The sequence below is a fragment of the Ruditapes philippinarum genome, unplaced genomic scaffold, assembly GCF_026571515.1.
Source record: "Ruditapes philippinarum isolate M1 unplaced genomic scaffold, ASM2657151v2 ctg1267_1_1_1_1, whole genome shotgun sequence".
NCBI classification, from domain to species: Eukaryota; Metazoa; Mollusca; class Bivalvia; order Venerida; family Veneridae; genus Ruditapes; species Ruditapes philippinarum.
In genome coordinates, this window is record NW_026859684.1 from 443126 (window position 1) to 463072 (window position 19947).

Consider the following 19947-nt stretch of genomic DNA (forward strand, 5'->3'; position numbering starts at 1 on the left):
GCCCAAAATATTACAATTTACGTAGAAAGTTTTTTAAACCATATTTTTGTAGATGGCCTTCAATGCAGAAATTCGAAACACTAATGACAAGCACAAATATATAAACAATTAATAATCTGGCAAGTTATATGTATTATGCATTTAAAGAGAGACTTTAATAACCGATAACATACTTTTTTCTTATGATTTACAAGTAAATGGGAGATAACTACGACAATAAATGATTAGTACATATACAACGGTTATGTCATCTTAGAAATATTATTATTGCCGTTTGATTTGTGGATATCGATATGATATAACGTTAACAAATATCTTTCTACTTAGCTTCTTACATATTTAAGTGTATTTATGTTTATACTTGTCACCATTAATTCTCGGCACGTGAACAAATCTCGTTCTACTGTGTACATGCATAAGTATTTTTATGCAATTATGCCGTAACCTTTGTTTATATTTGTCAACAATACTTCTCGGCAACGTTAACAAATATTTTTTTCTTCTTTGTTAAAGTTTTTTTGCTTCTTACATTTATAATTATTTCTTATGCAAACTTTGTTATATATATCATAACATTTGTTTATACTGGTTAACAATACTTCTCGGCTAATTGTAACTTGGAACACTTTACACTATACAGAATATGATTTGACTATAAATTGTATGTTTACAATTTTATGTTAAATAAAATTTATGTTATGTTATGTTATTTTGAATAAGATCATTTGTAATAAAATCCTTTTTTTGGAGTTTTAATGGCATAAAAACGATATTATAATTGGTGACTATAGGTAAGTTATTGATCCGAAATTTGATATTGCTACTATTAAAGCGTAAATGTTAAAAATTCAAGAAATACAATAATAAAGTGTAATCGTGGAGACGAACACATCTAGTTAAGTGGCAGGATAAATTTCTTTTCCCAATATCTGAAATATTCGACAATTCATAGAGCAACTTAGTTTTGATGCAAGATCCAATCAAATCACACATACTATAACAATGTGAAATTAAAATATGATGATTTTAAATATTTCAATACATTTGAAATATCTTTAAATGTGAAAGATAAGATGAAATTGATATATGCATAGGTTAATAATACTGACAATATAAAGAATATTCCTTATAGTAAAATACAATTTACAAAAAAAAGGACCAGCTATTTCAAGAATCATTACTTTTCAAAACTATAGGAAAGTCATTATCTTATATTCATACATAAATAAGATGAGACAAAGAAAGTCAAATACTAAAAGATGTTATTGATACTGAGGCACATTTAGTGGATCGAAATGTTGTTACTTTCCCTTTACCTAGAGATAAATTATTTCAAATAAATAATGATCGATTTTAAGGTTGTTTTATAAGATCAAGAGCTAAATTATCCCTTGAAAGTATAAACCTTTTCAATACTTTTGCAATTCACAAAAATATAATTAGATTTCAAAAACAACTTACAGAATACAAAATTATAAAGCTCTTTTGAAAGGAACTGTCACAGAAAGTTATTATGAACCAACCGAATATAGTGATATAGATGTATAAATGACACTAAAGTTGCAGAAAAACAAGACCTGGATGGTAAAATACAGAAGAAATCTTTTGTTTTAGGAAACATGACAGACAACAAATGTATCGGCTCTTCTGGTTTTTGAAGCTAATTTTTTAAGTATTTGCCCTCTTTTTTTTTGGAAATGTATATTCAGAAGTAGGGAAATTTTAAACTTGTTTTGTAAAAGGACAAAATGTTATACTGATATAGGACATCATGAATCATTCCGACCACAATGATATTCCAAGATAACATCTTCTGATCGACTATTAAAAAGCATTTGATTCTTTTCTTTTTTACAGAATTATTCGTTTGATTTGCTTTTGGTACTCCCTATTGGTATGAACAGAAAAATCAAAGTTCATTATAGTGTTGAACAGGACAATGGACTGTTTTAAACACTAGAAGAATTGAGCAAGATCTTCAGTGTAAATATTAAACATCTTTTATATTAAGGATTGATTTCTTTTATAAGTCCAAATATTTATTTTTGTATTTTCTGATCGCAAGATCAGTAAATACATAGCTAACATCCACGGTCTAACACAAATTTTCCTAACAGACCTAACAACGCAAAGTAGTTCTCACTCAGAACTGCTTAAAAACCAGCTATTTAAAATAAAGAATAATTTTTAACGAATTTAGCATTTAACGAATTACAGTGCATTAAAAGTTTAGAGTAGTCAATAGAAATATGAGGTTACAATCACAAATTTCGCGGATGAATATCTTTTTTACCCAATGAAAAATGTTCGGCTATTTCCGTAAAGCTTAATCAATGAAAATGCTATTTTTAGCTATGTCGATTACCGAATACTCCAGAGCGTAGTACACATAAATCTGACTGTCGAGTAGTGGAATATGAGTGTAGGACAAAAGCCCCCCCCCCGGACGAAAGCCCCCCCCCCGTCTAAAAATGACAAGGTGGACAAAAGCCCCCCCCCCCCATCTTTTTTCACATGCACAGGTGCTCAAATGCATCAAATTTCACACAAACTTTTAAATAAAAATGAAAAGAATTTGTTTTAATGTTTATTTATCATGTATATATTGAAGTGATAACAAATTTTTAAAGTATATGATAACAGATGAAATAATGCATGCATGCGATACTGAATTCATAGCTTTTCATATACACAACAAGGGTCAGAAGAGTAGTAATGTTTAATCACTTTCGTAAATTTGTAAAGGGATCAAATTAATATCCTTAGCTTTATGTCACCTACATGTGATGTCCATACATATCTTTTAAACACATAAAAAACACAACTTTAATACACTATATGTAAATTTGATTGACCATGGGGGGGGGGGGGCTTTTGTCCTACCTTTACTTTTTTATGGGGGGGGGGCTTTTGTCCTATGTGTAAATTTCATGGGGGGGGGCTTTTGTCCACCTTGTCATTTTTAGATGTGGGGGGGGGGGGCTTTCGTCCGGGGGGGGCTTTTGTCCGTATCCCGTGGAAGATATATACATGTCGTACTGTTTTCGCGAGAAGATTTTCGCTAAATTATTTTCATCAGTGTTAAACAACAGGTTTATAGTGAAGAAAATACCTCGAAATTAGTAAGGATTACAAACACGGAATGGAAATTCTCAATTTAGAATTACAATGTATTTGTTATTATTCAAGCTACATATGTATTACTTCACCGTGGTGCAGAGGTAGCGCGCTCGTTTAGGGTGTGAGAGGCCCAAGGTTCAAATCCTAGTCGAGGCAACTTTTTTTTTGAAGTGTCTTTTTTAAGGAAGTAGCCACGATATGCAAGGATAAAGTATGGCTGTCATAAAAAATGAAAATGATTTTTTGATGCAACTCTAGTCATGCAAAATTCCATATGTATCAATCTCAAACTGTTATAGACGCAGTCGCTGCGTAAGATTAATTATAGTATATAAAAATAAACTTATATAGGAAAATACATACAGATAGTCAGTATGATTTAGATTGCAAAGATCAGAAAATACCACAGAGGTTGCAGCCCTTTGATTTGAATGTAAGACCAATAAAGCAATGTTATCTTTTGCTTCAGTAATAAATTATACTTCATTTGTCCTGAAGATCAATGAAGCCAATGCCATCTAATAAGGATAGCTTGACAGATTTAAGAAAGACTGGAACAATGTTTGAAATATATATCATTAGATGTTATATATTTTATCCATTTTGTTTTCTAATTTGTCACTAATTATGTGAATAACGTTTAGTATATTGGTGTTTGTATCGGCCTTTGTCTCATTGGTGTTTAGACCTTGCTTGAGTATACATGAAACTACTGAAGTATAAATTCATATTGAAATATGTTTATGCCCTGGCAAAAAGGGTCGATTTGTGTTTTGTTGCCTCATATTATTGATTCCCTTAGTGAATAATCACCCTTAAATTCTCTTTCTATCTTTTTTAATCAATCAAGCCTCGTAGCAGACTGAAAGAAGTTTTTTTGTAATACATAATTATTAAAGATATAACTTTTGTTTAAGTCAAAATATAACTTCAGGAGTTGATGAAACTACCACAAATAAATCTCGAAAAATACTCCACTTTTGTCTTGATGGATATGTTAAATACATTTTAAAAGAATATAAAGTTAATGTCATTATAGGAGTTGCAGTAAATTTGACACTTAATTATATCTCCTTAAAGTAGCTAGTGTTGATTATAATATGTGCATTGTAAAAACAGTCATCTTATTGCTATTTTGACAATATGACCTCCTGTACTGTTGTAAGTTAACCGATATGATATACTCCGTAGCGTCTACAAAACCCCGAAAGTTTGTCTCCGCGAAAAAGCCGACGTTGTGAAAAAAGCGAATTATTATTCTATGAAAACATGTTTTCGTTTCTTTTTTTTATATATAATTATCTAATTTAGTTACTATGAAGATTTTTGATGTTCCTAATATTCTAAAAGTATTGTTAGATTGTTAATAGAATATTCTCCGACACTCATTTAGTCATGTGACGAAGCAAGAAAATGATTATAATAAACAACTCTCCCACTAGTCTCGATTTTTAAAACTATATACATCAGATTTCTTTTTCTTCCTTATCGTATTTGATTTGTTCTTTTCATATAGAGGAATAAAATATTTTTAAAATACAAGAATACAAACACTGTCGCAAATATTTTATCTATTTATTTATTTAAAACGGCAAGTTCTATAAAATCCACATGCATTGAAAATAATTTACGTCAATTGACATAATTTATTATCAACCGATTGTCTCTAAGTAGTTTTCAGGATAGTTTATGTTATGCATGGAAAATCATAAGAAAAGCAATTAGATTGTATTGACATATCAGTTAACTTATGTTTCAATAGCACCTTAACAAACTACCAATAAATACGTTAATGTATCATTCGACAATCATGAATTTCACTACTTGAGAAATATCAACTCATGTAATATTCATTTGCTGGTAAGCAAAGCGTCCGATTTCAATAAGAGGAGAAAATTTGTCAGAGATTTTTGTATAGAAATATTAACGATTATAAATTCCGATGGGAACTGTCTTTTAAATTACGTTTAATTGTTTGTCCGATTCCGCTGTAGAACAACATTTGCTTCATTTCAGAACTTATTAATTACGAGTCACGATCTGTGAGTGTGTGACGTATTTTAAATTGATCACTAATTTCCTACCCGATTTTGTGTCAACAGACCAATCGGTATAGCAGAAACATTGAGTGTTTAGCAGTAACGTAAAATCTCTCTCTAGAGCTTCAGGAAAACTTCTAATAGCGGGAAGAGAGCCACGACTCCAAACAGTAAGTGGAACTTTATTTCTTTATCTTCTTTGATCTAATGAGATAAATATAAAAACATTTTAATCAAAAATCAATTCCAAAAGGTTTCAAATGTTTTGATTAGGTTTTTGATAAATAATGATTATATGAATTTACCACATAAATTATTTATTCATTAAGATAGCATAAGTAATCAAAATTGAAAGCAGAAATTATAAAATGGTTATCTAGGAATCAGAAATTTAGAATCGGCTGGATTTTAAAAGTAATACGATCTGTAAACATTTACACCTAAGTGAATTAGGGAAAATAAGAATAGATATAAATACTATATAAACTTAATTATAAAACATATATAAGCAAACAAGTAAACAAAAGAACTAACAATAACAACAACAACAACAAACAAAAAACAAGATGATGCGCTGTAAGAAGTTCCTTGTTTTTATATAATTATGCAACCATAATAATTAATGAACAAAAATTTAAAAAGTTGATCACGCTTAAAATTTAAATGCTTACAGACAAGATGTCAAAGAATCGGACATCAGGGTCTAAACCAGTGAAACAGAGCGAAGTTAAGAAGATAAGTGTAAAGCCATTAATGCCCCTGCAGAGACTTAACTCAAACAAAAACAATGATCTTTCAATTGATATCTCCGGAAATTCTCCAAAAGAGAAATCACAGCCGCCCGGATCAATACACGACATTTTAGAGAAGATGAAAGTGTCGCCGGATTCGCCAGGTAATATTGTTACATCTTTTGAAATGTTTTCTGTTTCTACATATTTATTAATTTCTTTGTAGAGATTATGACAGATGTAAATATAATGGACTTATTTGTTGTTGTTCTCTGTATGAAAATCCTTTTCCTTACTTAGTTTCAATTTTCCTAGCATTTGAAAACTTGAATGTTATTCCAATAATCGGAAAAAGACATAAGTCACCTACGCATTGTTTGATTTATTTTTAACTCAAAAATTATTTCATTTTGATTTTCGGTAGGCATGACCGGATTACAAGAATCGTTATCAGATAGGTTATATCGGGAGATCACGTGATATAATAAAACACACATATGTTATACAAAATATAACTTGAAATGTAATAGAAATGGTAAAACTATTAAATTTTAAGCTGTAACCGAATCTACCCGTGCGACCAGTGCAAACCAATATCAGCCGGCATAACTGTCTGATCTTGATTTACATTGTCTGTTTTATAGTTATTACTTAGTTTGAAATTTCTCCTAAAATATTTTCAAACAAAAACAATGATCTGTCAATAGATATTTCTGTTCTACGAAAGATGAATAAATTCAGTTCAGATATCTAGTGTGAAAATGACTAACGTATTTATTCAAACTACATAAAATGGCATGAATACATAAATGTTGACATTATGTATAGATTTAAAAAAAAGATTCTTAAATCGAAGTAATGTTTTTCCGGGTCTGGCTTTTAATGACAAATGCACATTCAAGAATGTTTCTTTTATTTAAGAAATATTAAACGGTATTGAAAGCATTATAGTGATCAATCAGTCAGCCCGCAAACGGACCAGAGTCCGAGGCTTGAGAGTTATAATGGTAAAGGTTTGAAATCATATTGTTGTAAAATGTACTGAAAATATTTGGCAGTCAGCTTATACTATGTCCGTGTTTGTAAAATAATCCTTGCTGATACTCGCCGTTAGATTTTTGTGGTCCGACAGAAACGTAATAATGCCCGATCAAACGATCACTATTTTTTTGTCGGACCACTGACGTTATTGTGAATATTATAACATTTAAAGGCCCGCTGACACTTAAATAAATAAAGAAAGAACAACAATATGTTTATTAGATAACAATATTGGCATTTTGCGGAGAAACTTTCCTAATGTACATATTCAATCAAACCCAGTCTGCAATTTTCATGTTATTTTTTTAAATGCTTCCGAGGGATGACTTTTTCCAGATATTTCCATATAGGCTTTTACGAAATGCAAGAAAAGTAAACAGTTATTTGCCGTTATTTTAAACAATAAGTGTTGATTTTTTTCTATTTGGCCTATTAACTTTTATCTATTTATACTATCATATCGTGCGTAGCCTCTTTCTTTAAAACGGAAATCAGAAAGAGGTGCTTTTCCTTCGTTTCTTTATAAATCTATTGATTGAATGTATTTTTGCTTCTTTTTCTGTAACACGACAAAGCAGCAACTTTGATGCTTGGAACAAGATTTGTTATCTTTAAAGATAATCTTCATGTTCTTGTGATAATTGTCCTTTGTATACTATGCAATAGTTCAAACTATTTTCCCTTTTTTAGATTTTTTAGATGTGTATATGTATTGATTATACTTATGTGAAACGCTAATTTTCAGTTAAAACATTTTGTATATACAGATTTAGATTTTGAAAGGAAAAATGTTTTTTTACTTTAATAGGTACAGTTAGACACAGAAATTTGTTTATTAAGTAGATTACATTATATCGAATTACATTTTATATTTCTTCGCAACAATACTCATGTTTATTCACGAAGGCTAAATTTGTTCAGTTTTGTACTGTTTTATCTGCGACTTAGCATTGACATAATTGTCACTATTCATCAATCAAACGTTAATGACGATCAGCACGACAACTTGGTCATTATTTTCAGAAGTGTTAATGAATATAGAGATAACAAATATAGAATATTTAAGTACAAAAAGAGGAACATTTTTGTGGGATCTTAATTAGTCATTTAAAAGGTTAACAAATTGCAAAATAATATTATCTAATGTTATGATATGTTTTCACTGTACTGTTTGGTTTATTATTAAAATTGTATGCTTCGATGAACCTGAATGACGTCCTTGGGATATTTAAAAGTTGGGAGTGCGGACCATGTAAATCGAATTATCTTCATAATTTCGCCAGAAAAAAAGGTGCAATAAGTGTTTTACTACATTTAGATGCAAAGGCCGGTAAACTAGCTGCAGAACGGTGGAAAACTAGAACCGCAAAGCAAATATACGATGATTTCTGCTCCGAGACAAGCTTCTCAGCCCTGACACGTATACATAAATCCTCCAACTGGTGCAAGAGGTTGTTGTGGGTATTAGCATGTCTGACAATGTTTACATGGCTCATCATACAGTGTATTTGGCTGTTCAATAAATATCTCAGGTATTTGTCCTAATTAGAACATTGTAAAATCTAGTGGTTTGTTTCATATGTAATTTAATTTAATCAAAAACTTGATATAAGCTTTTAACAAACGCGTTCCAAGAAGAAATGTATTGTCTGATATTACCATAAAGTTCAAAGAACAGTATGTTATTGTAGTGCAAATATTGCCTAGTAGCTTCTATATGTGGCACACACACAAAACTGCTTACTTGGCCGAACAGTTAAACTGACTGGATTTTAATATCCCATTTAAAATTATTTTCACCATTTAAGCTTTTAAATGATTTGACCATGGAATAAAGAAACTGAAGGCTAATGCAGTTAAAAAATAACAGTAAATTCCTCCAAAAACATACGACTTAAACAACAAACTTATGAAATTGACTGCCTGTTGAACTAAGCAATAATTTTGATGTTTGTAGTTATCCTGTAGAGGTTAAGATAGAGGTGAAGGCTGTCCCTAACCTGGTGTTTCCAAGCGTGACGGTTTGTAATCTGAATCCCCTGAAAAGAAGCCAGTCGCATAAGGGACCGTTCAAAGATCTGGAAGATTACTTTACACTAGATGACTCTGATATGCTGTATGACGACTTTATCGACGACCAAAGAAGGGAATGGTTTGAGGGTATGTAACTTTGATATTATAAATATTACCATATTGTCTTCTAGATACACATTTGTCTCATATGTTGTACATGTATCTCTCTTTATTATTTTCATATCATTCTTTCACATACTCTCAGAATAACATTAACAATATATTCTGAGTTCTTAGTAATATATCTTATCGCTAAACATCTTTGGTAACTTTCTATGTTTTTGCCACTTTAAAAATCTCTGAAATTAAGGTTTTTTCAGGAAATCAGCACCTCGAAGCCATTTTCATGTAAACCGTTGTTCTAGAATTATTGAGACTGATAAAATATATACATGTATATGTGTATCACATTTATCAAATATGCAAATATTGACCGGAAATGGAGTTGAGTGTATAGTTACTTAATCAATATCTTTTGTAAATAACTATCTACACTTAGTAAATAATTAGCATTCCTCATAGTAGAAATGAAGCAATGAAGACAAACACTTTAAAAATGCCTTAACCGTTGGAAATGTCGCTTTGATTGTTTTCTTCTTTCCATTCGTTTTCATTGCTCTCGATAGCTGTTAAAAAATTGAAAAGATGCAAACTAAATACCCGTGTATGTAATGCTCTGTCATTTTATTGACATTAAGTTCTTAGAGAATACTATGCTAGAAATGCTTACTGGATATGTCGAGTTTGAATAAAATAATTAGTAAACAATGTATGGGAACATATGTCCCCTATTTCAGTCAGGTCAAGTAAAGTTGGTTTAAAAAACAAGAGCCGGTTGAACTGGGTGATGCTCCCCGAATAGGTTTTGGACACAGGAAGGTATACGTCTTGTAGTGTCAGAGTTATGTCACAGACAAAGTTCAAAGTGTAAAAACAACCAAAATATTGCGCGCGACACATTGTCTCAATATGGTGATCATTTCTGTGAAATAGTTGTAAATTCCGACTTCAAATAATGAAGTTATGGCGCAGACACGATTTTCTTGCAAGGTCATGCTGTGACCTTGACCTTCAAGGTAGCCCCCAAAATATTGCACACGAAACATTATCTCAATATAATGATCATTTCTGTGAAATAGTTTTAAAATACGACTTCAAATAATGAAGTTATGGACCGGACAAGATTTTGCTGCTGCAAGGTCATGCCATGACCTTGACCTTCAAGGTAGCGACCCAAATGTTGCGCGCGACACATTTGTCTCAATATGGTGATCATTTCTGTATAATAGTTTTAAAATCCGACTTCAAATAACGAAGTTATGGACCGGACACGATTTTGCTGCAAGGTCATGCTGTGACCTTGACCATCAAGGTAGCGACCCAAATGTTGCGCATGACACGTCGTCTCAATATGGTGATCATTTCTGTATATTAGTGTCCAGCTTTATTTGTCATCCAATGAAAACGCGGTATTTCTTAAAAATTATGTGTGTTAAATTTCATAGAAGAAAAAAAGTCGATACTATATTGAAATCCGTTCATAGTCGCCTTCTATTTTTCATAGTGCTTCATAGTACCGCGTAGTGACGTAATCAAGGGCCAAATAAAGCTTGACACTAAATATGTTATTAGCTTAGCTGTTCTACAGAAATTAGAAACATTCTCCTGTCGCTATCGCTCCCGTCGAAGTTTCTAATTTCTGTAGAACAGCACGGATGAACACTAACATATACATAGTTCTAAAATTCGACTTCAAATAATGAAGTTATGGACCGGAAACGATTTTGCTGCAAGGTCATGCTGTGACCTTGACCTTCAAGGTAGCGACCCAAATGTTATGCATGACACGTCGTCTCAATATGGTGATCATTTCTGTATAATAGCTTTAAAATCCGACTTCAAATAATGAAGTTATGGACCGGACACGATTTTGCTGCAAGGTCATGCTGTGACCTTGACCTTCAAGGTAGCGACGCAAATGTTGCGCGCGACACGTCGTCTCAATATGGTGATCGTTTCTGTGAAATAATTTTAAAATCCAACTTCAAATAACAAATTTATAGAACGGACACGATTTTACTGCAAGGTCATGCTGTGACCTTGACCTTCAAGGCAGCGACCCAAATGTTGCGCGCGACACGTCGTCTCAATATGGTGATAATTTCTGTGAAATAATTTTAAAATCCGACTTCAAATAATGAAGTTATGGGCCGGACACGAATTCGGGACGTACGTACGGACGGACTGACGGACGACTATATGCTCCCCCGAAATTTTTCGGGGAGCATAAAAAACACTGCCAGTTTTTTTTATTGTGTCCATCTGTAGTGAGTAGGATTTTAAATATTTCGGAACTCAAACATGTTTATTTTATATTGTAGCCATCATCAATATTTTCTAGTTTCAAATTTGTGCATAGTATATGATAGTGCCTTTAATGTGTTTTGCCGCAGGCTGTCAAATTTTGATTATAAAACAAAAACATAATTAAGGACATTTAGTGGGGCGGGAAATTGAGAAAATAGTGCAAATTGTGATACAAGCATGATACTTTCAGGAAATCATCTTTAGATCATGTAGATTTCAAAAGTGAAGTGGGCCCAAAAATATCTCTGCTCATTCAAGATGGCCGCCATTTTCAAAATGGCCGCCATATAAATGTGAGTACATTCTAGCTCATTCATTCCAATTTTTTGTACAGACCTTTAACTCACACCAAAAGCATGCATATAATTTCTCCTTTTCAAAAATTTAAATCTCACAAAATTTCTCTTTCATACTTCTTCCAAATCCAAGATGGCGTCCAATATGGCCGTCGATTTTGTGCAAAACTGTTATATCATTTTTATAGTATAATTTGTTGCACAAATTATGTTTATTATGATAAAAAAAGTGTTTAAACATATCAGAGATAATCAAATTATATGTAAATCTCAATAAAAGTAAACATTTAAAAAGTTTTTGTCTAAAAATATCTTTAAAAAAGATCAAGAAAAAATTCCATTTTTTTCATATTTTTCAAATTTGATTTTCTAAAGTAATGTACAAAGTTAAAAAAGTTACTTTATATCTTAAACTGTATTTGACATTCCATTAATATTATGTGTTTATTGTAAAGAATGTAAGAAAAGCATTAAATCTGTAGGTTTTATATTTTGTGAAAGTGGGTGGGGTAATTTTATATGATAATTGTGAAAGAAAAAACAACAGAAAATCTACATAGCTAAGTTCATTCTATTTCTTTGCCTTTTTACTTTTCTATGAATTCTTATGCAAATGTTCCAACTTAAAAAGTACTTTTTATTAGATGAAAGTATTTTTGTCTTCCTTCGGGCCATTTGGTGGGTGAGCAAGAAATGCACATACAAACATGTGTATACATTCAGTTATTTAAATTTGGTTGCATGATAATTCTTGTTTCAATATATTTGATATCATATATTAATTGTTAATCGTAAAGACATATAAGAAGACAATAAATCAACTAAACGTGCTTAAAATAGCAAACATGTACTTGAATGTAAGGTATAAAGGTAGTCTATAAACGCATATTTTTGACTCCTCCACAATTTTATATTTATAATATAAACATGGCTTAAAAGCCAACAAAATGTATGTGATGTGAAACATATATATCAATGATATGGCCTGGCCTGCATGCAACTTTTTGAAAAGTTAAGATACAAACTAAGTGTACTAGTATTTCCTAAAGTAATCATATCTTTTTTTTTCTTTCAATAAGAGGGTAATGATGACCCTGGATCACTCACCTAAGATCATTGTTGGAAAAAAGGTAACAAGATCATTTTGGGAGTGTCAATTATGTCATAACACACATGATTTGTGTCATAATTGAATCCGGTTGCTTTTAAAGAAACATGCTCAATATCTGCTTTCAATTTTTTATTTCACACGAGAGAACTTTAATAACCATATCTATATACGAGTCCATATAAACTTAGTGACCTTTTGTGTTTGGTAAATTTGGACCATGTTGTCCATGATATATCATTATTATAACATAATTATGATGATACATGATTAATGTATATGCGTCGGATAGTGTAGGTTAAGAGAAAACAGATTTATTACAGTAGTCTTTGTAAATTAAGTGATACCATTGCAAAACCATTTTAGACTGCAGTAGCATCATACAAAATTATGCATGTTATATCAGTCTGCATCCCAAATATCTTATTTCAAGTCAATGAAGTTTAACACTAGATGTTTTTAATGTGCTTTCCTATACAAGTCTGTAAACTAAGGTGGCTCTATGAGCATGATTCATTAAATGTGTAAATAAAGACCTAAGGTGGTGTTAATGCCAGCTTAGTACCAGTGCTCTATGCATTTTGATGTTTGAGAAGATTTTTTTATTGCATGTACACTTAATGATACAAAAGTGTTTAATGTAACTTTTAAAGAGGTCTTCTTTACTTGGCAATGTTATATTTTGACTATCTAAGCTCTAGGCATTACAGTTTGTTTGTTTGTTGATTTTTTTAATAACATCAACAACAAAACAACTTCAATGCGATTCCCTACACAAGTCTTTAAAAACTGTGTTCCTCGTGAGGGCCTTTAAATCATGTTCCTGCAGTCCAAAATGGCTTTCCCTGTCACTTAGTTTACATTGACTTATATATTAAAATTCTTCTCCGAAACTATGTGCACAGAGAAGAGAAAATATCGTATATCATAACATTGTGATGCTATATAAAGATTATAAACTATTGGCATAGGGTCAAAATCACTTAGTTGACATGGACTCTTACTGGAATATAGTTATATGAGTCTTCTTGTAGTTCTGAGAGCCTAGTTATTGGACATGATTCTATAAATCATGACTGGCGAAAAAAAGATACTCCTTATATGATTTTAGCATTCTTCAGTATAAAAGAATTATAGACCTTTTCCAGCAGTGGATCTTAGGCGCGTGATCTAGGGTCAACAATGCTCTCTTGTTTTATGGGAAAAATAAAGTAGGAACACATTTAGTTTATATTCCAAAGTATAAGATATGTTTGTTATGTGAGTCAAGCGGTTTTATTGATACCTATTTTAGCACACCTAGTCATTAGATAATATGATGTATCAGTCGCCTAATTTTTTGTTTCTTTTGAAAATATCATGTCTACATAAGTTATTAGAAATGGACGGTACTTATTCAATTATACTTGGTTACAATGATGTGCAAGTAAATATAACTTTGAATGTTACAAGCTTTTAGCAAGACTAAATTGTGCAGGAAATAATTGTATTCATAAATAGACAACATTTCACTAAGGTCCAGGCATGATTTTATCTAACATTTGGTTCTTTGATGAATATTCAGTCTTCTTTCTGTACAATTATCAAGTTATATTATGACTATTGAAACAACTTATATCATGCAAACACATTTAATAACTGAATGTATACATATGATTGTATCTGTATTTATTGATATTTTAGTACAGCCTCTAGACCTGAAGGAAAACAAAAATACCTTAATACAATAAAATACTTTTACAGTGAATATTTGCATAAGAATTCTTAAAAAACGTTATTTTGTACTACAATTGTCTGATAAATTTACCCTACCCACTTTTAATAAGTATAAAACCTTCACATTTTTGTTTGTTTTTGTTATAATTATACAATAAAACATAGTGTTGATTGAATATCAAATACACTTTAAGAAACTATGTAACTTTTGGAATTTTGTACATAGACCTAGAAAACCATGTTAGAGAAAAATGAAAAAAAATGGCACTTTTTCTTTGATTTTTTTAAAGATTTTTTTTGTACAAAAAACTAAAAACATGACTAACAATGTGGTTAACCTAAAATTTGATATTTTTTCTAATATAGTTAACAATTTTATATGGAAATACGCATACCATGTGCAAAAAATTATACTACAAAAGAGATATATCAGTTTTTATTAAAATTGGCAGCCATATTGGACGCCATCTTGGATTCTGAAGAAATATGCAAGAGAAATTGCTTAAAGATTTAATTTTTTGAAAAGGGGAAACTATATGCATGCTTTGGTGTAAGTTTCAGGTCTGTACAAAAAATTGGAATGAATGATCTATTATGTACATCAAATTTATACGGCGGCCATCTTGAAAATGGCGGCCATCTTGAATGAGCAGAGATATTTTTGGGCCCACTTCACTTTTGAAATCTACATGGTCTAAAGATAATTTCCTGAAAGTTTCATGCTTGTATCACAATTTGCACTATTTTGACAGCAGAGACCTTATTTCCCGCCCCACTACTACTAGCACAAAGTCACATCTATAAATTAGTGGGGCGGGAAATAAGGTCTCTGCTATAGTTTAAAACTTCATTGTTATCTTTCCATGGATGAATCGTGGTACGTCTCAATTTATTTATTGTAACAAAAATATACTGATTAAAAATTGTACCAATTAAGGGAATCCTAAAAGAGCGCACTTTACTCAATGGTTTACGATAAATTGGTTCAATATCATCAATATCAATTCAAAATGAATAGTTTTACTATTCATTTAATTAATGAAATATGAACCCGACTAAAAAGGAATGAATGATGCTTGTTCTTTGAACATTTCAATATCAATACTTATAAATTAATTGGAACGGCTGTTTAATTATGTTGGATGGCATTGATTTTATTTCTATGACAGTATTTGTGGAAGATATAATTTACTAATAGCAAATATGGAAATTAAGCTTTTGTCACTATGAATTCTGTTTATATTGATGTTACCGATACGTCCTTAATTGCTATACACTATCAATACCTTGATTCTATATATTTTCTCAATCCTTTCATTGGTCATCATAAATGAAATCGAAAAACGTTATTAACTAGTTTAGTACATGTGTCATGTAACATTTACTTGTATATTATAACACCATTTTACAGTCACAACGTTCGGTTATCAATCCATTTCTATGTTGTGCAATAATTAGGACAGGGTCGAATTTAAGGACGAAATCTGACACTGTTTGTCAGTTTAAAAGAACTTTGGTGCGCCAGATACACCTACACACAAAGTGTTTCTATTTGATTTGTTGTAAACCATATGATACTCAAGTCTTCTTCTTAGTTATGAATTACTAATTTCCTTTTTGAATTATTTGATTTGTAAAACACCTTACTAATCGGCATCTATTTCAAAGATGACCTTTAAGTATACTTATTAGGACATAAATATATCTAGTGTCAATAATTTAAATGTTAGTGTTTGAATTTTGAAAAATAATACTCCCAAAATATATGTTTGAAAGATCCATGTTTGTATATTTTCTTAAAATATTTGTGTACTTTCTTACTTGTACCATGCTTTTGATAATACGTCAATGCATTATGACGTTTTAACGTTTTGCCCCGAGTCACACCTATCAAAAGAACTCCACTGAGGCCCATGGGTCTAAAAACAAACAAAAAATTAAAACCTTACAAAAATCAAATAAAGCAGTTAAAAAAAGGAAAAAATCTGCAAAGGATAATGAAGATTCTAAGAACTAAATTGGTTGAAATTGGTAGGTTTTCCGGATTGTAAAACGGTGCAATGCTTTTCATTGTTGGCGTCCGCGCCGAAGCGCGGCGCCCTTTATGGAATGAAATCAGATTTTGTGAAAGGGCGGCAGCAACTTCTCGAGCCTTTTAGTCCGTCATAATAAAAGCCGATCATTCCGATCGGTATGAGGGTGCTTGATTATTAATTAAAAATGAAATGTCGCGATATGTGCAATGAATAGCGAACTGGAGAATTTCGCAATGCAAACATTTTCAAATGAAATAACCTTTTCCGTCAGTAAATAGCGCTCTTCGGAGTTTTTTTTAAATATCATTTTGTAGTACACAGTGGGTTATGGTATGTTATAGTTATACATGTATATAGAATGATGAGTATTCCGAAAATCTATTTATAGAGGGATGTACTCCTATCGGTAATTCCCGGTCTCTCCCGGTCTATTTTGACCAGGATTTACTAGTGACCGGCGAATAGTATCACACGTTTATTGTCCGGTCTCTCCCGGTTCCGGAGTAGATGTTTGATATCGTTACAGAACAGAACAAATATTTTACAGATAAATAAGCTTTTTTTTCCAAAATGAATGTTTATCACTTAGTTTGGTTACAATAATTAATAAACACAGATCAACTCTCAAATTTATTGATTATTATTATACATAAACATACAATTCGAAAAACAACAACAACAACAACAATAGCATGTTTCATTTTATCTATATGAGCAGGTACGTACATTAACATATTAATATACGTACCTGATATGAGATAAAAACAATGAATATGTACAATAATTGAGAAAAAAGGTACATTTTTTATGGTAATAATATGACACTATCAACTTTGAAACATTTTATTTAATTTGTTATTCGTGTTTAGTAAAGATGCCGATGAATTATTCAAAGTTACAAATTTGATTTTATGAATTATTCAATTGATTGATAATTAAAAAATGATAAAGAAAAATACAAATGTGCATGTACATGGTTTAAGAATAAACAATATTATATATTGAAAGATTAACCATAATTTACTGATTTTTTCAAGTTAAGTTTTGACTTATTATCGTCGGTCAATATGACAATTGAATTCTTAAAATTTATTTTACAATTTTAATAAAAAAGAGTAGTAAACGTAAAAAACTCATTATTAAAAAAGCACATAGACACAAAAAAGAAAAGAAAACAATATTCATAAAATCTGCATTTTTTTTATTAAAATAGATATTACAATTATTGTATAATAAACAATTAAGCTCAACATGATCAACATGGTAATATAACCAGTGTCATATTTTTACCAAGTGTGGACAGATACCTTAAGAGGGGCTCTTCGCTAATAGTGATAACATAATAAGGGAAAATTCCACAAGTGTGGTGATGATCATGCGTTACACATATGGATTATAAATGATTGTATATATGAATATCCGTTGCTATTAATAATCACGATCACAAAGAAATAACAAGTAATATTCAAATCTCTAGCATGCCAATCAAAGTTCATAATGAACAATGTCTTTCGTCCGTTCATTCATAAGTGATATAAAATTCTGGTAAAAACAAATTAACCGTTGAAAAGATTATAAGAATATTTTGTCATCATATGTCTACTAGTTCATCTTCACCTGCTGCATTTCTTGCTTGGACGCCCTTTGATGCTTTGCATCAATGCTTTTCTTGTTGTTCCATTTTAACAAAAATAAATTATTATTCTGGACAAACGGGGAGAGGGATTGGCCTGAAATTGTGCATATAATTTTGCACACAAGTTTCCAGACCTACACTATTTAATACAAAAATCTTAGAAAAATATTTCCAGTCCCGCATGTAAAGAACCTCAATGCAGTGAGTCCCTTTAAAAAGTGCCTCAACTGCGCGTTGTCATTTATGCATTTTTCTTCCCTGTTAATGTACACCTCTAAATTACAGCGCTACGAGAATCAACCACGATATTATGGGAAAAACGTTGATAAGTTTTCATAAAAATATTTCTTTAATATTTATACGTAATAGTTATTGTACATGAAACGAGTTAGTTATGAGGATATAACACTGGCTAGGGCGACATCAAGGGATGTTTCTGCTAAAAAATGGCAAGGCCGTCAGACCAAGACAATTTTTCGTAGAAACACCCCGAGATGTCGCCCAGCCAGTGTTATATCCTCGTAAATAACAAGTTTCATATACTATAACTGTTTTATCGCAATGGCATAATGTTTTCTTTTTTGTAATAGAAATAAATAAATAAATCGTTAGCTACAGTACAGTTATTAATGATACGGCAGTTGTTTTCGCTGCCGAAAAAAATGATATACAAAAGACATCCAATGTTAGAGGCGAATTGTAAACTGTTACCAATATTGATTCAAGATAAAAGGGATTTTTTCAGTGGAAATAATTCATTCAGCGGATTTGTCTTTTGTTTAATGAGAGAAAATTTCACTTTATTAATTATCTTTGTTTATTTTTTATTTTTCATTGTATTTATTTATTTATTTTATTTTATTAATTCCATTTTTTGCTACTGGGAATGTTCGTTACCACTGCCCCATTGGAGCCTCTGTGAAAAAAAAAACTGCATTGATATAAACAAGGTGCGCAAAAAAACTCAACCGTTATATAGCATTCGAGTTCTTTTTTCCTATATGAATCAATGAAAAAACCTGTACTGTTATATATCAATACAGTTTTAAAGGCTCATTGAAGTGTACTGAGTATAATGGGTTAGTAAGAACAAATAAAAAGTTCCAAACCATGCGATAACCTTATAAAGTGGCCAGATATCCCGGTTCTCAAAGATATCATTGCAGCTTATCATGCAAATACAATGAAATAATGACCTGGATATACGATCACGATTTTCAAACAAGTCTAACACTGACTGTATTGTTTGCTACTATTTTCATAATAATTATATTGACGTATGTCCAATTGAACTGACGCCAATATCCATATCAAGTTCACTGATGTAGTTCTAAAGTTCAAAGGGAAACAATGAACATACAACGTAACAATATTCAAACTCACAATTATAAAAGAATTAAAACAACCGTAAAATCAATCCAACTGTAATTCGATGTTGTATTGCTTCGGAAATCAATTTCAATTAAGTTCTAACATATAAATCACAAGTTTTTCAAACAAATTTTCTTCATATTGTTTGTGATTTCTTTTCTATTTGTATTGCACACTTGATTTTGTTTTATTTTGAAGTTTTTAAAGCGATTATATATTTAAGATTTAACATATAAGCTTGTACCGAGTTTTCTGTTCTGATCCTGTTCTGTCCCCCACTATGTTTATTTATGGGTCTTAACTAGAGCTTCATTTTGTGAACTATTATAACCCTTGTTGGTCCTCAGGGGGCACATACATACAAAGTCTCAGAAATAATTAAATACAAATGTATTCTATTCTGTAGAAAGTTA

General features: G+C 31.0%; 1 protein-coding gene across 1 annotated transcript in view; it reads left to right on the forward strand.

Annotated features, from left to right (window-relative positions):
• Positions 1–5011: 5011 nt before the first annotated feature.
• The window catches only part of LOC132757502 (amiloride-sensitive sodium channel subunit alpha-like), a 28795-nt gene continuing 13859 nt past the window's right edge, over positions 5012–19947 (forward strand). The window contains exons 1-4 of the mRNA XM_060748805.1: positions 5012–5329; positions 5833–6054; positions 8250–8463; positions 8889–9091. Coding sequence (XP_060604788.1) covers positions 5838–6054; positions 8250–8463; positions 8889–9091 — 634 coding nt within the window. The 5' untranslated portion in view covers positions 5012–5329; positions 5833–5837. The remainder of the gene's footprint in view (positions 5330–5832; positions 6055–8249; positions 8464–8888; positions 9092–19947) is intronic.